The following is a 19,217-nucleotide window of genomic DNA, read 5'->3' as shown; positions in this document are numbered from 1 at the left end:
CTTACAGGTACAACCACATTGATTTTTTTTTTGAGTTGTTCAGGTGAGAAAGGGTTGCAGGATCAGGGCTGCTGCTTTCACCTGACATCTAAGTAGAGCAGAATACAAACCACTGTGGTAGCACCTGATTTTTTTTATCCCCCCTTCAACTGTTTTTATAATACCATAAAATATTCTGTAGCTGGAAATTCACAAAATTACCACTGTGCTGCTCCATAGCTGGGCTACTGGCGTTGAGCTCAGTGTGTTCCCAGGACAAGACTTTGGAGTGTTATGTTGATGGCTCCAGAGCTCTTCCTGGAAACCAAAGGGTATATGACATTGGAGTAACACAGTGACAAAATGAGCCTCACTTGTTGACTGCCAGAATAGTAATGGTCATCACTGCACTAGCAAAGCTTTCTGGTCTGCTGAATAAATATTTTTCTCATTTGGTAAGGGTAGCCACAAGCCGCAAATAACACTGAGCTCCAGACTTGATAAAGCAAGCTCCTTCACATCCAGTCCCTTTACAGTCACTGGGAAAAGTTGTTATTTTTCAGACAAAAGTAACACTTATTCCTCGCTTGGTAAAGGGATTTGTACATATGGAGATATAAAGGGTTAAGAGTTCTTTATCAAAATCTACTCCCATGCTCTAACTGTCTACCATAAGAAGAACGATCTGCAACATGGAATTGTAGTCAATGGTTGATGCCTCCTTCTCTGTATAATGTGTTCCTTGTACATTCAGAAAATTTAACTCTCTGCAAATCACTTCTTCCTAATATCAGAATGATGCAGCAACAACACAGTGTGCAAACCCCACAAACCCCATGTCCTTTTGTATCAATTTTGAGTTTCATGTTTTCGGAGACAGAACCTGGTTCTGAGCTCTCTAGGCAAAGAAGTCCAGTGGGGCTAAAACATAAATTAAAAATAAATGCATCATTAGGTATTGGGCTCCATCAAATAAAGGGTTTCTGAGAAGTTTTCATTTCACAGAATCACAGCATTGTTGATGTTAGAAGGGACCTCTGGAGATCATCTAGTCCAACCCCATAGCTCATGCTAGTACACATGTGTGTGTGGATATTTTGTGCTTCTATTAAGGCAAGATTTCTTTAATGTGAACCTGAATCACAGTAGTATATGACTATAATTGGATTAAGATGAGAAAGGTATTTAAAAAACACTCCAGTTACACTGTGCTTAATAACACTTGATTTAATAGGAAAGTAAAACACTAGTAAAATTCTGACTGTGCTTGTATTAACAGCCAATTTCATGCACTTATTTTGTCTGGAAATTTAAAACTAGATCTGTCTTTGAACTAGGCATATTTCAGTCTATCTATCCATGGCTTGTTCCTCATCAAGTAACAAGTTCTCTTTCTCTCTGATCGATGCGTCCCATTCTCCTGTTTTAAAGCGAGCTTGTAACTGGACGTATTCTATAATAAGTGAGATCTCATGACAGCTTTTCTTCTAGGGCCTTCACGATATCATTGCCATACAACTGCATTCATTCAGTGGCCCAGCATGATGGCATCTTCACATATGGGTGGGGGGGAAATGGAAAAGGTTGAAGGAGCTGCCTCTACCTTCTGACCCCCTTGGGCAGGAGAATTACAGGTCCCAGTGTATACGTTGGTTCCTAAGTCCCAAGGAGCTTTCTGCCATTCTGCATGGGTGAGTAGGGCCACCAAGGTCTTAGCCTAGCAGTGGCAAAGAGCAATAGGGCAGTGGAACCAGGATCTTCCTTCTCCAAGACCACATTTGCTGTGAGGAGCATGTCTGCATCTTGTGAAAGGGAACAGCAGCGTTCTCCGCAGATGCAGAGGTACCTTCTTGGTGTTTCAGTCCTGGTGTAACCAAAACACTTCCATGATCTGCCATTGATGCCTCCTCTCCATAAACACACATGCAGATATACGCAGTGGTAGAGGGAGCCTTAGAAAGCAGGAACAAGTCTTGCAACGAGTTTCCAAAAGACATTTGAAAAACAATCTTTGCTTCCCAAGGTCTGCCAGTAGCATCCCAAAACCTCAACCCATTGCACCAATTTCCAGAGGAGCATTCCAGACAGAGGTCCAGTGTAGTTTATTCTAGCTGGTTTGTGATCAGAACAACTATTTGAAAGATAAGGACATATATCAGCTTTCTCTGCCTGTCATCTTTTTATGTCCCATTGTAGCCCTGTCAGTTTTTGGGAGGGGTTGACATAGTTCTGCTGAGAAGCATGTTTCAGAGAGACTTCAATTTTTAGACTTCAATGAGATTTTTCTTTTCAGCATATATACTGCAGTTGCAGGCAGGTGGTCCAATTTGACATCTCAGGAGGGACTCCTTGGCTGCATTGGAAGCTCACAATATTTTGAGGTTAGATATATCTACTGTGCCCTACAGCTGCCTCACAAGAAGCAGAACGAGTCTTTTAAAAGAAAGACTGGATGCTTAAAAGCAGCCTTATGGATCTTACCTTCTTCAGAGGAGCTGCATATCCAGCTGCTCTCAGCATTTTATGGGCTCTTAATCTGAGACTGCAATGGTTCATGCTGCATCTTTAGATCAGCTACTGTAATGGAAATCATATTATTTTTCCCCAAACTATGTCTCTGCTGCAGAGGAACACATGGTTAGTCAATAAGTACCTGTCTCCTGTGAAGTGCCCTTTTTTGTTGCAGTTGTCCTGGATCTTTGCTCCTCATGCTACCAATGACTCCTGACATATAGCCATCACCACCACAGGACAGGAATGAGCATTTGCATTTGGGTATTGCATTTCTTTCCAATGAGTGGTTGCAGTTTGCTCATACAAGGAGCCTCCAATAGAGTTTGTGGCATTTTCCTATTGCTATGTGAGGCTGAGAGCTACAAGGAACCGCTCACAGCGCCCCATCCATTGCAGTCCTCTGTCTCACACTTGCGCTCCTGTCACATTCTGGGAAGTAGAAGTGTTTCCCATCCAGTGCTTCCTACTCTAGAGGATTTCAGCAATGCTGGGAGGAAAACTAAGCCTGGAGAGAATTCCAGCAGATGTTCTACACAGAAATTAATATTCAGGACTGTTAAAGCACAAGCCTTAATTGCTGGTGGCCCATTTTCCAGTGTGACAGTCTAATGTACCAGTTTTGCTTCAATCCTGCTTGTTGCTGATGCAAGCACAGACTAAACCGCTAATCCCCAGTGTGCCCAGTCAGCCTCCTGCTTGCACTGTCACTCTGCTTGCTCCCCACAGGCTCTGTGCTTGTCAGAAATCTCTAAGTTGCAATTTCCATGAGGATCCACTAATGCATGTCCTTCCTGACGTGTTGGTTAACAGATCCAACCATTGAAGTGGTCAGTCCCATGCAGGACATAACTGTTGATGAAGATGGCACAGCAGAGTTCATATGCCAATATTCTAGGCCAGTACACGCCATATGGAAGAAAAATGATCAGGAAATACATGCAGATGGGCAGCGAGTGATTATCGATCAGGACTGGAATGTGAGCATGCTAAAAATTAAACCTACGGTACCAGAAGACACTGGCATCTATTCTTGTGAAGCTGAAGGCATTAAAGTGATGGCTGCACTTGATGTTCAAGGTGAGGTCTTCCAGCCAAAGAGGAAGACTATCATGGGTTCCAAATAAAAGAGGTGGAAAAATCATGGCAGCACCTCGCAATAAGTGACACATCAGATACCCACTCTTTGGTGTTCACTCCAGTACTGATAACGATGATAAAAGTAGTTGGGAGTTAACGGGAATTGAATAAGAAACTGCAGCATTTCACTGGAGCTTAGTTCTAATTAACGCTCACTTATTACACCACTTACACGTCATACCTCTTCTACAATGAACTGGAACATCAGTGCAATGGGATGTGTCCTGCTGAATTATTGCAAAAATCACAGATGTAACGTTGGTTTAAAGGAATAATGAGAGTACTATTTGCTGTTAGAGGGTGCTTCTTACACACAGTGTGCCTTAAAACCAGTAGCTAATGGATAGTGTGGAATTTAATTTTATTTTCACCTAAGCTAAGGTAGCTTGGTATTTTACTTATTTCAAATACTGGTCACTCAGGAATTACCTTCTCACCTGGCATCAGCATTTGTGAGGGCCCTGAGAAACAGTAAATAAAAATATTAACAATAGGTTTAGGATTTTGTATTGATGTTTCTTATACTTTTCTGCTGTGTAGGGAATTATTGTTTTCAGTCACCAGGTGGATTAGTATGATTAGCAAGAGCGATGGTTCTGATTTGATTTCTGAATATTTGTGTTTTGTTAGGCAATTATGCCTTCTTGCTTAACCAGAGTTATAAGCACAGAAGAGCAGGATATTAGTTATTATGTTTTCTACATTGATAAGCACTTTCCACTTTAGGGATTTAAAATATGTTAATGAACATAATCTAAAAGCATCCCAGAGGAGGCAGGATTTGCAATTGTCTGCTTTTTGTAGTTAGGCAATTCAGCCCTCCAAAAGTGCACAAATAAACAGCTTGGATTAGTTCTAACAAAATTATACATTTTCCGAGGATTTACAAAACCCTCATTGTCTCCATAACAGAATGTTAGGGATTGGAAGGGACCTCGAAAGATCATCTAGTCCAATCCCCCTGCCGGAGCAGGATTACCTAGACCATATCACACAGGAACGCGTCCAGGCAGGTTTTGAATGTCTCCAGAGAAGGAGACTCCACAACCTCTCTGGGCAGCCTGTTCCACTGTTCAGTTACCCTCACTGTAAAGAAGTTTTTCCTCATATTTATGTGGAACCTCCTGTGTTCCAGCTTGCACCCATTGCCCCTTGTCCTGTCAAGGGATGTCACTGAGAAGAGCCTGGCTCCATCCTCATGACACTTGCCCTTTACATATTTATAAACATTAATGAGGTCACCCCTCAGTCTCCTCTTCTCCAAGCTAAAGAGACCCAGCTCCCCCAGCCTCTCCTCATAAGGGAGATGTTCCACTCCCTTAATCATCTTCGTGGCTCTGCGCTGGACTCTCTCTAGCAGTTCCCTGTCCTTCTTGAACTGAGGGGCCCAGAACTGGACACAATACTCCAGATGCGGCCTCACCAGGGCAGAGTAGAGGGGGAGGAGAACCTCTCTTGACCTGCTAACCACACCCCTTCTAATACACCCCAGGATGCCATTGGCCTTCTTGGCCACAAGGGCACACTGCTGGCTCATGGTCATCCTGTTGTCCACTAGGACCCCCAGGTCCCTTTCCCCTACGCTGCTCTCCAACAGGTCTGTCCCCAACTTATGGGGTTGTTCTTGCCCAGATGCAGGACTCTACACTTGCCCTTGTTATATTTCATTAAGTTTCTCCCCGCCCAACTCCCCAGCCTGTCCAGGTCTCTCTGAATGGCTGCGCAGCCTTCCGGTGTGTCAGCAACTCCTCCCAGTTTGATGTCATCAGCGAACTTGCTGACAGTGCACTCTATTCCCTCATCCAAGTCATTAATGAATATATTGAATAGAACTGGTCCCAGTACCGACCCTTGAGGGACTCCGCTAGACACAGGGCTCCAACTGGACCCTGTCCCATTGACCACCACTCTCTGGCTTCTTTCCTTCAGCCAGTTCATAATCCACCTCACTACCCTAAGTATGAATATTATAAAATACAGAATTTTTTTAGTAACTCATGCTTTTTTTTTTTGCTATTGAATAAATTGTTCAGCATTTTTTTATTGCTTAGAACAGTTCCAGATAATGGTTATAGAGATCTAAACAGGAATGTCTCAGGGTGTTTTTTTATATTATAGATCATGCTGACCATTGTATGGTATTTGTGTAAACTGTATTTACTCAACCATGTGTTCCCACTGTTGTGCATGTAGTTGTCCGTGTAGCTGGTCTAACATGAATTATATTCACATGCACCAGCCCACATTTGATTTTGCATCAGGCTGATTATGTACAAATGCCAACGGATGCATGACTCTGCGGGCAAATGGAGTGTGTAGATATGTGCATGTTTGTGACCACACAATCCACCACACGTGCATAAGAAAATAAACCTAATACATTACCACAGAGTTTTTGTAATAATTCAGAAATTTACGATTCAAAATACTGTTAACACAGATTTTAACTTTTTGCTTGTTTCCTAGAGGCAGACTTGTTAACTCAGTCACTACAGCTTTGCCAGCAATAATATTCTCTCATATTTGCTTTGCATGAAAGGTAGTAAGATTTTATCATGAGCTGCCGGTGGATTCACATCTCCCCAATTATGATGATAATTGTGCTGCCTGGGAGACCTGTAGGAAATGTTTCCTGCTGTGGGACAGAAGGAATTTGGTTATACTTTGTCTTCCTGAGCTATCCTCTCCTACATAGTAATATGATATTGCGTTAGAGCGTGGTTGAAACCAACGAGTAAACCTACGAGCATAGTTTATCACATCCACATCCTTTCCATCAGCTTTCCAGCAGTGGGAATCATCCAGTGCTCCAAGGCTTGTTAATATTCAGATATGCACGGCCAAACAATTAATACTGTTCATTGTCCTTCTTTGCTAGCCAAGAACAGCATTGTCCAGGGCTTGGAGAATGTGGAAGCTGTGGAAGGAGGGGAAGCCCTGTTTGAATGCTATCTTTCCAAACCCGAGTGCTACAATTACAACTGGCTGATTGATGATGAACCTGCCAAAACTACCGAAAACACTGAGATGGTTTACTTTGAAAATGGACGCAGGCATCTGCTGCTGCTGAAGAACCTAACTCCCCGGGACAGCTGCAGGGTGACTTTTATGTGCAGTGATGCCGTGACCTCAGCCTTCCTGACAGTGAAAGGTAACTGAAGCACTTGTTCATGGAGAGTCTTAGATTTCTAGTTGGAAAGGGCAAATGAACAAGGAAAATATGATGAGTAGCAGAGGGGAAAAGTTGCATTTGTCGCTTGCTTCTTACCTAAATCTTCTTCCCACACAATAAATTGATGATGTTTTCCAATTCCCTTTTTTTTTGTTCCGGATGCCATGACACAGATATAAGCAGCACCAGTCGGCAATGAGTTAGCAGCAAATGACTGTCTTACGGTTGTCATTATTCTGATGAGTTGGGTTGTGTTTGTAGGTACTTCAGGGCTTTAGAGATGAGTGTTATATCAGCAACAATATTATCTCTGCATCCTTGTGTTTTATGCTATCACTGGAGACCCCTGTGGGGATCAGAACCCCTTGCAGAGTACAAGAAGAGCCATCCTCAGTCATAGCATGGTATCTCCATTGTGGTTTTCTGCTACTTGGGAAAGACAGTCATTGCTAGGTTGGTTTTTGCTCCTGAAAGATTTGGGAAGTTTCAGTCCCCAATGATACCTTCTGTTCTAGTGATACACATAACCTGCCTTTTAATGATCTCCTTGGTCTCCAAAGCCTAACTGTCCAGAGCTTCAGCATAAATATTCACAAAATCTCTTACTTGTATTTGTTTCTGTAACTGAGGGCTTCATTACCTGTTTTTATCTACAGGATGGCGCCTACAGATCCTGCAACCTCTGACAGATGTGGAAGTCTCTGTGGGGGAGAAAGCTACATTTAGCTGTGCTCTAAGTGAAGCTGTGCCAATTACTGAAGTTGCCTGGTACAGTAATGACGTAGAGATCCAGTCGGATGAGGACTGGGAGATACAAGCGGATGGAAACAAATACAAACTTATTCTGAAAAAAGCCCAACCGCAACATTCTGGAGAGGTGACCTTTGCTTCCAGAGAAGCAATTACTTCAGCCAAGTTATCTGTGATAGGTAAGTGTCTGTCATTCTAGTCTAGCGGCACTTGAAATCTCAGACTTTAGTATTGAGCTACAACACCCAATTTTCTAGTGTTTGTACTGATTCTTTTCTCTTTGCCTTTCATGTCCCAAGCTAGTGTTCTTAGTCTGAGCAGGTGCTACTGGGCAACTTGTTCTTTGACCAGAAATAGTCCACCTCATCATCAGAAAATTATATCAGGCCAGCGATGGTAGAGTTATTCACCAGATTTCTTTAGCTGCAGTATTTTGTAAAATGTAACAGAGTCTAACGGAAATCAATTTACTCAGAATTCAACATCACCCTCAACAAATGTGGACACGGGAGGGAGCTGAACTAGAGCGCACATGGAAAAATTATCCAGGGCAGCAGAGAACACTTTGAAATCTGCTAATCTACTAAGTGCAGGGAAACCAGTTTTCCAGATTAATGAGCTGCATATTAAAATCTGCATGCTGGTGAGATCCATGAAATACACACCTTGTACTTCAGAGATACAAGAGTTAATAGCTGTTGGAATACTTTACAAGTAGAAAAGATGATAGTTCCCTAATTCCATCATGAAGCAGGTTAGACCAATGATTCATCGATGTCCATTCCATCAGCCAAAGTCTGGCTTCTTCCCACAGTGGGGTAGGTGGGTCACCCAGCAATGGTCACACCAGCACAACCCCAGTGATGGTTATGAGATAGTTGCAATGTGTTTTAGCTGTACACAGTAGCTGAGATGTTCAAGAGCCACTGATTGACCATCCATTCTTTAAATTATTATGGGTAATCTGTCTTTAGTGATTTCTGAGACTTGAGAGATCTCTGATATATTCCAGTCATTTTCACAAAAAAATCAGTTGTTGATGGAATTAAAACAGCATTATCTTACTTTGGACACCTACATTTTAGGAACTGCAAAATACTAGCCTCATGAACTCCTCCTGTTGGCAGATTTTCTGTACAAGATTTGGCTGAAAATAGAGAAAAGAAGCTTTTTATGTTGTGTTCGTGGTGTCCAGAATTAAAGAAGTGGCTGTCGACCTTATTTGCCTTTAATTTTTTGGATTGGTACATCTTAACAGATCATTTACTTGGTAAATGCCTTGAACTTGAAGACTAAAATAATTATTTCTGTCTTCTAAGCCAAAGTGTAACTTAAGTGAGGAACATTTTCCAATGTACTGAGGTTGATCGTGAGTAGCCAGTCTGGTAGGACACCAGACCATTCCCATTATGTATTGATTTGTTATTGCCTGATGCTGTGACATACATAGAAATTACACAGAAATTGAGTGACTTGTTATCAAATTACTAGACTTACTCTGTAGTCCAACAATAACTTGATTTCCATTAAGGCCAGACTTAAAATAAATATGATCAAGGCCCAAACGTACATGAAATTTTCAACTAAGTTCATTGGTAATACAGACAGCGTAGGATCATCTTTATTTTGAGCTGGGTGGGACAAAGCAGCAGAAAAAAAATCACAACTATATGTGATATTAAGTATGTGAGATGACAGTTGGAAAATGAATGTCATTAGCAGTGTAGATCAGGGCAGACAAAGGAAAACTCAATGGTGCATAGGCACGTCTCACAGTCATGGGCATGTACCCACTCAGCTTTACAATAAGACAAATACTGAATCTGTTGTGCTTCCTTCTGATTGCTTGTAGAATGCTCTTGGTTGTTTTAGTATAAAGCATTATTGCTCATGTCGTGCATCACGGGACCTCTGTTGTGCCTTCAGCCCACCCTGATCCACCTGAAGAACCAGAAGTTTTAAGTATGAACAGCCAGTCTGTAACTCTGTCTTGGTACAAGCCGTTGAACGACGGCGGTTGTGACATCCTAGGCTACAACGTGGAGAGGAAAATCCCAGGTATTGGCTGGCAGTCATGCAGCAAAGGCATTATTCAAAGCACGAAGTTTATGGTGGACAATCTCACCCCAGGTGAACCCTACAGATTCCGTGTCTCAGCTATAAACAAAGTTGGGGCCAGCGAGCCGGTGCACTTCCCTCAGATGGTGCGGCTAGGTGAGAATGGAGAGATGCCCCCACGAAGGACTGCAAGCTACTGTAGACCTTGTGTTTCGCATGGCATGCCTGCTTCACCTGTTCCAGGCATCTCCTGGAAGCGTTCACTCTGCAACGTCTTTCAGTGCTTTGCTGCCAACACAACAGAGGAGAAAGAGCTTGGAAAAATTGTTCTGGGCTGCCATGAACAAAATCTGCTGCGTTGTTAGTACTCAACACTTATTTTCTCCAAACTCCACCAAGCTGTCTTGCAGCCTGCACTGCATCCTTGTGTTGTGCGGTCACCACGAGTTTCTTTTCTGGTGGAGTTAGGATGGAATGAGTCAAAAGGGGCATGCTGGAATGCATTCAGGGTAGCCAAGACCCTGGTACCAATGCAGTGGGTGGTCAGTGTTGTCTTCTTCACCCATCTTTCTCTTTCATTATATTATTTGTGTATCTTTTCCAATAACCCCCAAAAAGAAACACTGGAGGACACAGTTCCTTTGCTGTCTGTTGGTGAAACTTTGGAAGCTACAGTGGGACAGAGATCCACTCCCTCAATCTTTCTTTTCTTGCAACTCTTTCTGTGACAGCTGAGTGCTCAACAAATTCTTCAAAGTGAGAATAATAACAAAAAATGCTCTTTTGCTTATGGCTCAGACATGCAATGATATTTTTGTGACATAACAACTGCCAGTGCTGGACCCTGATAACTCTGCATATGTTGACTTTGTCTACAACAAACCCAAGGCATTTTGGGCAGTGGGCCCCTCACCCCGGTGAAATGTGCAGAGGGGCAGATCATGCTGAGGAGCATGCTGCTTTTGGGAACTCAGCTGTGTACTTTACATCCCAGTCAACATCTCCGTGTTTAATGCCTTTGTCTTGACTTCATTTTGAGTATCACTGTCGTACAAAGAGCATGGCATTGGCAGGCCTCCTTCCAAAGTAAAGAAGATACAGAGAATTTTTATTTTTAAATTCTTCATGCTTTTTGAGAATTTTTACTCTTCCTAAGTTAGCGTAAATATATATATGTATTTTTTTTTTCTACTTTCAAGGCTGGGATGAATGCCGCTTTAAATAATCTCTTTTCTTTTTTATTCTTTTTATTGTTTCTTTCTTGTTTCACTTCAGAGCTGCTTCACTTCTAAACATTAAGATCTTCTAGAATCTGTAGGACTTCTTGAATACTGGTGATGGGTAAATGAAGATCAGCAAATAAACACAGGAATGTGAAAAATATAACCACTTTTGCATGTATATATTTAAATGGAGCTGGTTTAACCGCTGGGAGAGCTTGTAAAGTTATTTTGATATTATCTTTGGAAGCGCAAACTTTGGATGCTGCTAGACTTTTTTTTTTCCTTTGGTTGTCTACAACAGCTAAAGAATCTATAAATGAAGGATGGGATGCTTGGATATTTTATAGAGTGATCTCAAGTGCCTTAAAGCCAGATTTATGATATGTTCTTTGTGTTAATTCACTTTTTTGTAATTACAGAGCCTCCAGTTACAGTCACCCATCCTTTGGTGGGAGGATCAGTCTCGGAAGGGGAGGTGGCTCGCTTGGAGTGCAAATTATCAAGTGAAACTGAAGAGAAAGTGACGTGGTTCAAAGGAAAAGAACAAATACAAGCTGGAGGGAGATATGAGATCCTCTCTGATGGAAAAAAGCAGATACTCATTATTCATGCGTTTAAACCTGAAGATCAGGACACTTATACCTGCATGGTTTCTCCAGAAGTCAAATCTGTTGCCAGCTTGTGTCTTGAAGGTACAGAGAGTGCATTCATGTGATGTTGAATCAGTTCCGTTTATGGACATCTAGATCCCCACAGCTTAGACTGGAATTAATTTTTTTTTTACAAGCTGTGATAACAATCCGCAAAGAATTGTTATCTTCCTGTTTGGTATTGCCCAGTATGTCTTTGAATCCCTAACAGCTTTGAGCTGCTCAGATAAGCTTTTCCTGACTCAGATATTTAAGGTGTGATACAGTTGTCTCTACATGGGTTTCTGGTGCTTTTTGAGATGCTTTAGGATGTTCTGCCCAGCCTTCAGCTGCCACTTCAGAAAGTGAGGGCTCTTTCATATGTTCTGCATGGTATCTACCAGCCCCTGTCCTAGACAACCTATATGGGTTTGGATCATAGTGCTTAGGAAGCTGAATTGTGTCCCTATGGTGGGATGCAGTGGCCCACACACAGGTATCTAGAGCCATTGAGGCACTTCAGGATATCACCTCTGGCCTCCACCTCCTTCTCCAGAGGGACTCAGAGCACTCATAGGTCCTGTGTTGTACCTGAGAGCCATATGTGGATGTCCCAGGCAGCCTGGAGCATCTCAAATGGTACTGGGCATGATGCACAGGAAAGTCAGTGTGTCTCAGAGAATGAGTCACAACCTTCAGACTTAGACACATCTAAACTGAAGTATCTACAGGCAGATGCCTCCATATGAGGAGGGAATCTCAGTTCCCATTACACCCACTGGAGTTCTATTCAAGCCAGTTAGGGAAGCCCTGTCTGGCTGTAAAATAAGATGAGCCTGGAATAGCTCCACTGAGAGTCTTAACCAGATATTCATTGATTGCAACGTTCAAAAAGGGCAGAAATTTATTTACTGGGTTCAAATGTGTGAGGAAGAAAAAAAAATGTTGTTTGGCCATGTTCTATGCGCATGCATAGAATCACAGGATAGTTGAGGTTGGAAAGGACTTCCGGAGATAGTGTAGTCTATCCCCCTGCTCAAAGCGGGGTCACCTAGAACAAGTTGCCCAGGACCACATCCAGTTATATTAATTCCACATATTGTGCTCAACAGAATACCTAGTTAAATGCCACTGATACTCTTCTGCCCAGGCTTTAGGTAATGTTTCCGCATGCTTTCTCAGAACTTACTCACAGACATTTAACATCTTATCAATTTAATTCTCCTCAGTTCCCCCAGTGGCAATGCTAAAAGAGATTGCCAGGGAAGCACCCCCTGCAAGCCAACCAGAAGAGCTGGTGGATGGCCATGTCCAGCCCAGCTTGCCTCCTGAGGCTGCTCAGGAGGGAGACCTTCACCTCCTGTGGGAAGCCCTGGCCAAGAAACGCCGGATGAGCCGGGAGCCCACCTTGGATTCCATCAGTGAGCTGCCTGAAGAGGATGAGAAGCTTCAGAAGCTGAGGAAGGAGGAAGCGGAAATGTCTCACTATTACTCAGAGGAGTACTCCACGTGTGATGAGCTGGCTAGGACAGGAGAAGCAGATTTCTCCTTCACAAGCTCAGATGATGAGTCTAGAGCTGGGACTCCTTCACTGGTAAACTATCTCAAGAAAGCTGGGAAGAAAACTGTCAGTGTCACTAGCAAGGTTCAGTCCATTTCCACAGGCAAATTATGGAAACAGTGGGAGAAATCCAGTGCGGAGACTGGTTCAGCTGCTAAGCCAGCTGAACCAGAAATACCAGATTTAGATGATCCTTCCATGAATAAGGCCGCTGTGAAGATCCAGGCTGCTTTCAAAGGTTACAAAGTCAGGAAAGAGATCAAGCAACAAGAGTGCCCAGTGTTTACTGAGACCTTCAAAGATTTCTCTGGTGAGCCTGGAAGCACTCTCCACCTTGAGTGTGTGGCCCACAGCAAAACTGACATGAAAGTCCGTTGGCTGAAAGATGGGGAAGAGCTTTCAGATGGTCGCTACTATCACATAGACAATTACAGTGATGGAACCTGCTCTTTGATTATCACTGGTTTGGACAGGAAAGATGCGGGCAAATACACCTGCGAGGCATCCAATAAATTTGGCAAGGTTTCACACAGTGCTAAGGTGGTTATTGGCACTCAGGAACCTCAAGTTCTTCATAAGGAGAAGCAGGTTAAACAAAGCACTGACAGTGAGACAGAGAGCTCATCTGGAAGTGAGCTGGATGATGCTTTCCGTAAAGCAGGAAGGAGACTGCACAGACTCTTCAGGGCCAAGATCTCAACAGAGATATCTGATGTAGAGGAAGAGCTCTTCGTCAGTGCAGATGAAGGGGACATAGAGGTGGTTGACCATCAGACGTATCGTGAGGATGACCAGTACATCTACATCAAGTTTGAAATCTTGTCTGAGGCAAAAACTGCCGCCACTCGATTCAGAGAGATGTTTGGTGCTTTGGGAATTCCCGTGGAGATTGACATTTTGGAACAGGGCCCCAAAAAAATTGAACTGCGTATCGGGAAAGCAACATCACTGCCCCATGGGAAGTTTGCACCACCAGTAATGAGACCTCCACCACCTTTGCTGACTTCTGATACAGGTAGGTGAAGCAAACCTGTTTATTCTTTGGAAAAGACAGCTGTAGCAGGTCAGAATGTTATCTTTCACTCATGAATAATTTCCAAAAAAACTTTGTTTTTCATTTGGTGCAGATATTTTTCTGGAAACTTTGCACTTTTGGAAAAACTGATGAATTTTTTTATTCCTTTTCATTTTGAGGGAGAGAAGGGGGGTTAGTGTTGAAAGAAGGGGTTGCAAAGTATTGACTTGTCTACAAAGCCACTTTTCACAACAGAGATGTCCCCTACTACAATAATATGGCCATAAATGCTATGATTATTATACTTAAATGAATGAAATGGTTTTCAGAACCGTTCTGAGCGAGACAAGACATTTTGGCAAGTAGAGGAACAAAGGCAATGTATAGTTTGCAGCTGTGGTATTGCAGTGCTTATGAAATATCTTCATAGTGTTATGAAATATCTTCATAGTGTTTGTCAGGGAGTTTATTCTTGACTGTTTTCATAGAGAAAAATATATCACTTAGCAATTAAAAAACCTAGAAATCAGAAGTCTTCAGGCACTGGGAAGCAATGCTCTTAAAATACATCTTTTAACACAAGTTTTTCCTCTCTTCTCTCCTAACTACCCTGACTTTAGCTCCCATGTTCATTACTGAGCTCCAAAACCAAGAGGTACAAGATGGATATCCAGTCAGCTTTGACTGCATTGTCGTTGGCAAACCACTCCCCACGGTTCGCTGGTTCAAGGATGGGAAAGCTATTGAAGAAAATGATCATTACATGATCAACGAGGACCAGGAAGGATGCCACCAGCTGATCATCACAGCTGTGGTCCCCACTGACATGGGTGTTTACCGTTGCCTCGCTGAAAACAACATGGGAGTTGCTTCAACCAAGGCTGAGCTTCGAGTGGACTGTAAGTCTCAAAAATCACTGTAGAAAAAACAAGCGCAGGGGTCCTGCTGAGAGGTGGATAATTTTTTTTCAATAGAAACATAATTTACATTTTAAAAAAATGTATGCGTTGCCCACAAATGTTTCACTTGCAAACCTCTTGAGTTCTGTTGGGTTTTGCCAACTCCAAAGTTTTTCAGCTAGAGGTGTTTTCCATAATCCAGGGACGTGTGGGATCCTGCTGCAGTAGCAGTGTGAAATTGACCTGCCAGTCACTCAAATTAGTAGGGAAACTGTAATTATAACAAGAAAAATAGTTTCAAAACTCAGATTATAGAAAACACTTCCTTTTCCATTTAACAGTGACCAGCACTGACTATGAGACAGCAGCAGATGCAACAGAGACATCTTCTTACTACAGTGCTAAAGAATATATTTCAAGGTAAAATATTGAACTCTAGCTCTTTCTAACGTCTGACTTGACCAAGATCAATAAGTATATTTATGTCAAGCCTGTTTTTGGTTTAATGGCCAGTTTAATGTTATAAAGGAACAGCCAGACCAGCTGAGATGAAATAACTGCAACAGCTGGACATTTGTCATGTGCAAACCTGCTCTGGCTGCCTTCAGGCTAGCCTGGGTATTACTTCATGGTATCACTCCGTTACTTGTAATGTCATATGGTGCTGAATCTGTTGTCACGATGACAAAACCCACAGACTGAATTAACCTAAAATAGGTGATTCTGATTCCTAACTCTTTTCTGGCTTGCTGACTTTCTTCTTTCTAATTCTAATTACCTCTCAGCCGAGAACAGGAGGAATCTACCACTGAGGAGGAGCAATTGCCCCAGATCTTCGATGAGCTTCATGATATTCATGTGGCACCTGGAGCATCACTGGCTAAATTTCACCTGAAGGTGAAAGGTGAGGGGAGCCCACAGCACTGTCGGTTGTTCCAGGTTTGCTGTCAGGTTGAAGTGCTGGACAAGGTTTTCCGATGTGCTCTTCTGCAGCTGTGACCCCAGTCTGAGCACCTCGCACAACGTTTGCACAAACCAGCTAGAAGAATGTGTTCATGCTGATGAACGCTGACTTTTGCAGCAGACTCAGGCAGATGAAGTGTCTCATTCTGTGTCCATGTCTGCAGGCATAAGCTTCTGAAAACTGAGTCCTGTAATTCTCTGAGCACATTAGTTATGGAGGAGCAATAAGGAATAAAAAAAGATAGTGAGCGTGTCCTTTATTTTCTTTAATAAATGAAACTGTCCTGGACTTGTCTTACTCTATGAGGGGGTCACTGCTATAACCTAAAAACTGCAAAAACATCCTCCTGGTGTTGACTGTCTGTGGTAGGGTGAGGTAGGGATTCTCCTGTTTTCTCCAATTGCTGCCTATAAAAATGATGAGAACTGTTTCGGCTTCAACTTTTCTCTTTGTGTACTTTGCAAATCAGACCAAAGTGTTACCTTTCCATCCTGGAAGGTATTTGCACATGCAGCCAATATGGGGAGTTGCAGAAACTGAAAAGACAGGAAAGGACTTTAACAGATAAATAGAATTTCAGGAATTTGCAGCCAAATCCTTGTAACATCCTTGTAAAATCCTTGAAACAACAGCCCTGGGCAGAGCTGAGCATTCCTTGGCTCCTGCTCAGAAGGGTCTGTCTGGAAATGCTCCCAAATTGATATTACCAATGCATTCTCTTCTCTGTGTCTGTAACTGCTCCTCGCAGGGTACCCACAGCCTCGTCTCTATTGGTTCAAAAACGGACAGCCGTTAAAGTCCTCGGATCGCATCCTGAAGACTCATAAACAGGAATTCCACTCGCTGGAAATTCGTGACGTCACTAAGGCAGATGCTGGCCAGTACTCAATATTTGTCATCAACTCTGCTGGTTCTGCATATTCGTCAGCCAGGCTGGTAGTCAAAGGTGGGTCTTGGACTACTTTTGGCACATGCTCTTCTCTATTCCAGTGGCTTTTTCCATTTTATATAGTTATTTTTCTTGAGAAAGCCTACCTGATAAGTCAAGTGAGGTGGGGAAGTCTGTAGATAGAAGATGACATGCTTTAATCTTGGTTCACCTATACATTTACTGTGTGTCCCAAAGATGAAACATTTCACTTCTCTAGGGTCTGACTGTCGTCTCATAAACATACAATTTATTCCTGCGCAACCTCATTAACTTTAACGGTTCATTTTGTTAAAACTGAGGGCCTCTGATAAATCATACTAGCATTTCTGTGTAATAGCTCCTGCAAGGAGTAATCCCCTGGAGTCACTCTTTTTTGTTTCTTCAACTCATGGACAGAAAGGTATTTGTCATTTTGTTTGTTCTCCTTGTGTTACAGATCCTGAAGAGAAAGAAGAGCCATCAGAAACAGGTGAGGGAAGCCATAGCAGGTGATAACAGAACCCCTAGGAATTTTTCAGTAGTCAAAACTCACACAGAAGGTGTCACCATGTTTCACTAATAATGTCATTTTCAGATTCCCTTGAGCAGCTGATACCACCAAGGTTCCTAGAAAGATTCACTAATAAAAAGGTGAAAAAAGGTGCAAGCATCACATTATCTGTAAAAGTTGAAGGTAAGTGGACAGATATCTTGCCTCACAAATTGCATAACTTCATGACACATTCTAGACTCTCTCTGGCCCAAGTCATTGTAACCTCATCTCCTGTATCTGAAGTCTGGGAATCTACTCCCCAACTTTGTGAAAGATTTTATGTGCTTTACAGAAGAGCATCTTACTCATCTTCACTTCCATTTTCCTGTATGTAAAAGCAGGGGTAATAACACCTGTTAGTCTTATGAAGATGTGTTGATTAACAGTTTTGGTTTTACAAAGTGTTAATATCCTTATGTGTGCGCTGTAGAAAGCCTTATGTTCCTTTATTATATATTATGCCTGTTATTGTTGGAAAAGCATCAGGAAATAAATCAAAATAGCATTTATTCACAGCATGGCTTATAATTGTAAGAAAGGAACATCATTAGGAAAATTAAAGCTCATTGCATTGGTTTTCCTGCAGGACATCCACCACCAACTATTACTTGGCTGAAAGAAGAGTCTCGGGAAGACATCCTGTGGATCAAACCAGACACACCTGGGTATAAACTTGCCAGTTCAAATATGCATCACAGTCTAATTCTGTTGGATGTTAAAAAGAAGTACAGTGGAGCTTATACATGCATTGCTACCAACAAGGCTGGCCAGTCCATCTGCACCGCCAACCTAGAAGTTGCGGATGGTAAATCTTTCTTACAATACAAACACCTTCTCTATGTTACCTTTTATACAGTGCCTAAGAGAAAAACAAGCATGACTGATAAGGAAATTAATCAAATCAAATCAATTTTTAATTAATCAAATTAATTAATTGATCAATTTAATCAAATTTAATCAATTTTTTTAAAAAAAAGAGAAAATTTTCCCAAGGTTAGCCATTACTTCATTTCCCTTGCATAGGATGGTACTACTTCTATGTTTTAGATTTCTGACCCTAGCTTGGATTAACAGCAGCATGTTTTCTGTACAAACAGAAGACAAGTCTAAGAAACAACTAAATTAAGCACAAAGGAAAAAGAAAGGAAGAAAGGCAATGCAAAGTAACTAGAAAAAGTCAACCTTTAAAAATTTATTTTGAGTGCTTCACTCTGCTAAGATATTTTGCACTGTAGACTTGCCTTAAGGCAGCTGGAGTTATTCAATTCCCCTTTTGCAGAGCTTTCCAGGGCCTCTCCTGGCACAATTTCTTCAGTAAAAGGTGGAACAAGCAAATACAGGCTGGGAGTAGAGGCAGCACTGTGAAGGACTCAATTTTTCAGTTATCCTTCGTTGCATCCCACGTTTTTACTGTACCAAGAGCTACGGGAGCATAGTGTGAGCAGTGTAGAGAAATGGGGCAATCATACAGCTACATGAACAGGGAGAGGAGCGAACTATTTGGGTCACGTGAGTGGGAGTATGTATCCCAGGTCAGGAGCTAACAGGGCAGATTCTTATTCCAGTGTTCCCAGTAATCCATGTCTAGAAAATGTGCCTACACTAAATACACAAAAAGAATTTTCTTTGCCTTCTGTCCTCTAATGATAAACCCTAATCTTGCAGTGAAAGAGGCTGAAGTTCTGACCCAGGAACGTGTGATGGTGTCAGAAGCCATCATGACCACATTGGGGTAAGTGGTTGACCACCCAAGCTGAAGTGGAGCAGTTGCAGGTACCGCCCTGCAGAAGTTCACATGAGTCACTTTTAGGCAGTGTTCGCTTTAGACATCTTATATTCATGTCTCAGCACCA

The 19,217-nt window shown here is 42.2% G+C and overlaps 1 protein-coding gene across 21 annotated transcripts in view; it reads left to right on the top strand.

The window, feature by feature from the left end:
* The window catches only part of OBSCN (obscurin, cytoskeletal calmodulin and titin-interacting RhoGEF), a 200,480-nt gene that overhangs the window by 114,292 nt on the left and 66,971 nt on the right, over positions 1-19,217 (top strand). For 19 of the 21 annotated variants that reach the window (XM_068405371.1, XM_068405372.1, XM_068405382.1 and 16 more), the window contains 14 exons: positions 3,304-3,570; positions 6,509-6,781; positions 7,459-7,731; positions 9,479-9,766; positions 11,253-11,525; positions 12,692-14,038; positions 14,659-14,937; positions 15,279-15,357; positions 15,723-15,841; positions 16,650-16,847; positions 17,269-17,301; positions 17,407-17,505; positions 17,951-18,169; positions 19,030-19,096. In XM_068405371.1, coding sequence (XP_068261472.1) covers positions 3,304-3,570; positions 6,509-6,781; positions 7,459-7,731; positions 9,479-9,766; positions 11,253-11,525; positions 12,692-14,038; positions 14,659-14,937; positions 15,279-15,357; positions 15,723-15,841; positions 16,650-16,847; positions 17,269-17,301; positions 17,407-17,505; positions 17,951-18,169; positions 19,030-19,096 — 3,814 coding nt within the window. The remainder of the gene's footprint in view (positions 1-3,303; positions 3,571-6,508; positions 6,782-7,458; positions 7,732-9,478; positions 9,767-11,252; positions 11,526-12,691; positions 14,039-14,658; positions 14,938-15,278; positions 15,358-15,722; positions 15,842-16,649; positions 16,848-17,268; positions 17,302-17,406; positions 17,506-17,950; positions 18,170-19,029; positions 19,097-19,217) is intronic. The other 2 variants (XM_068405374.1, XM_068405373.1) reach the window with 2 other exon arrangements.

This window comes from Nyctibius grandis, chromosome 7, assembly GCF_013368605.1.
Source record: "Nyctibius grandis isolate bNycGra1 chromosome 7, bNycGra1.pri, whole genome shotgun sequence".
NCBI lineage: Eukaryota > Metazoa > Chordata > Aves > Nyctibiiformes > Nyctibiidae > Nyctibius > Nyctibius grandis.
Note: the sequence above shows the minus strand (reverse complement) of the source record. Positions and strands in the feature narration are given on the sequence as shown.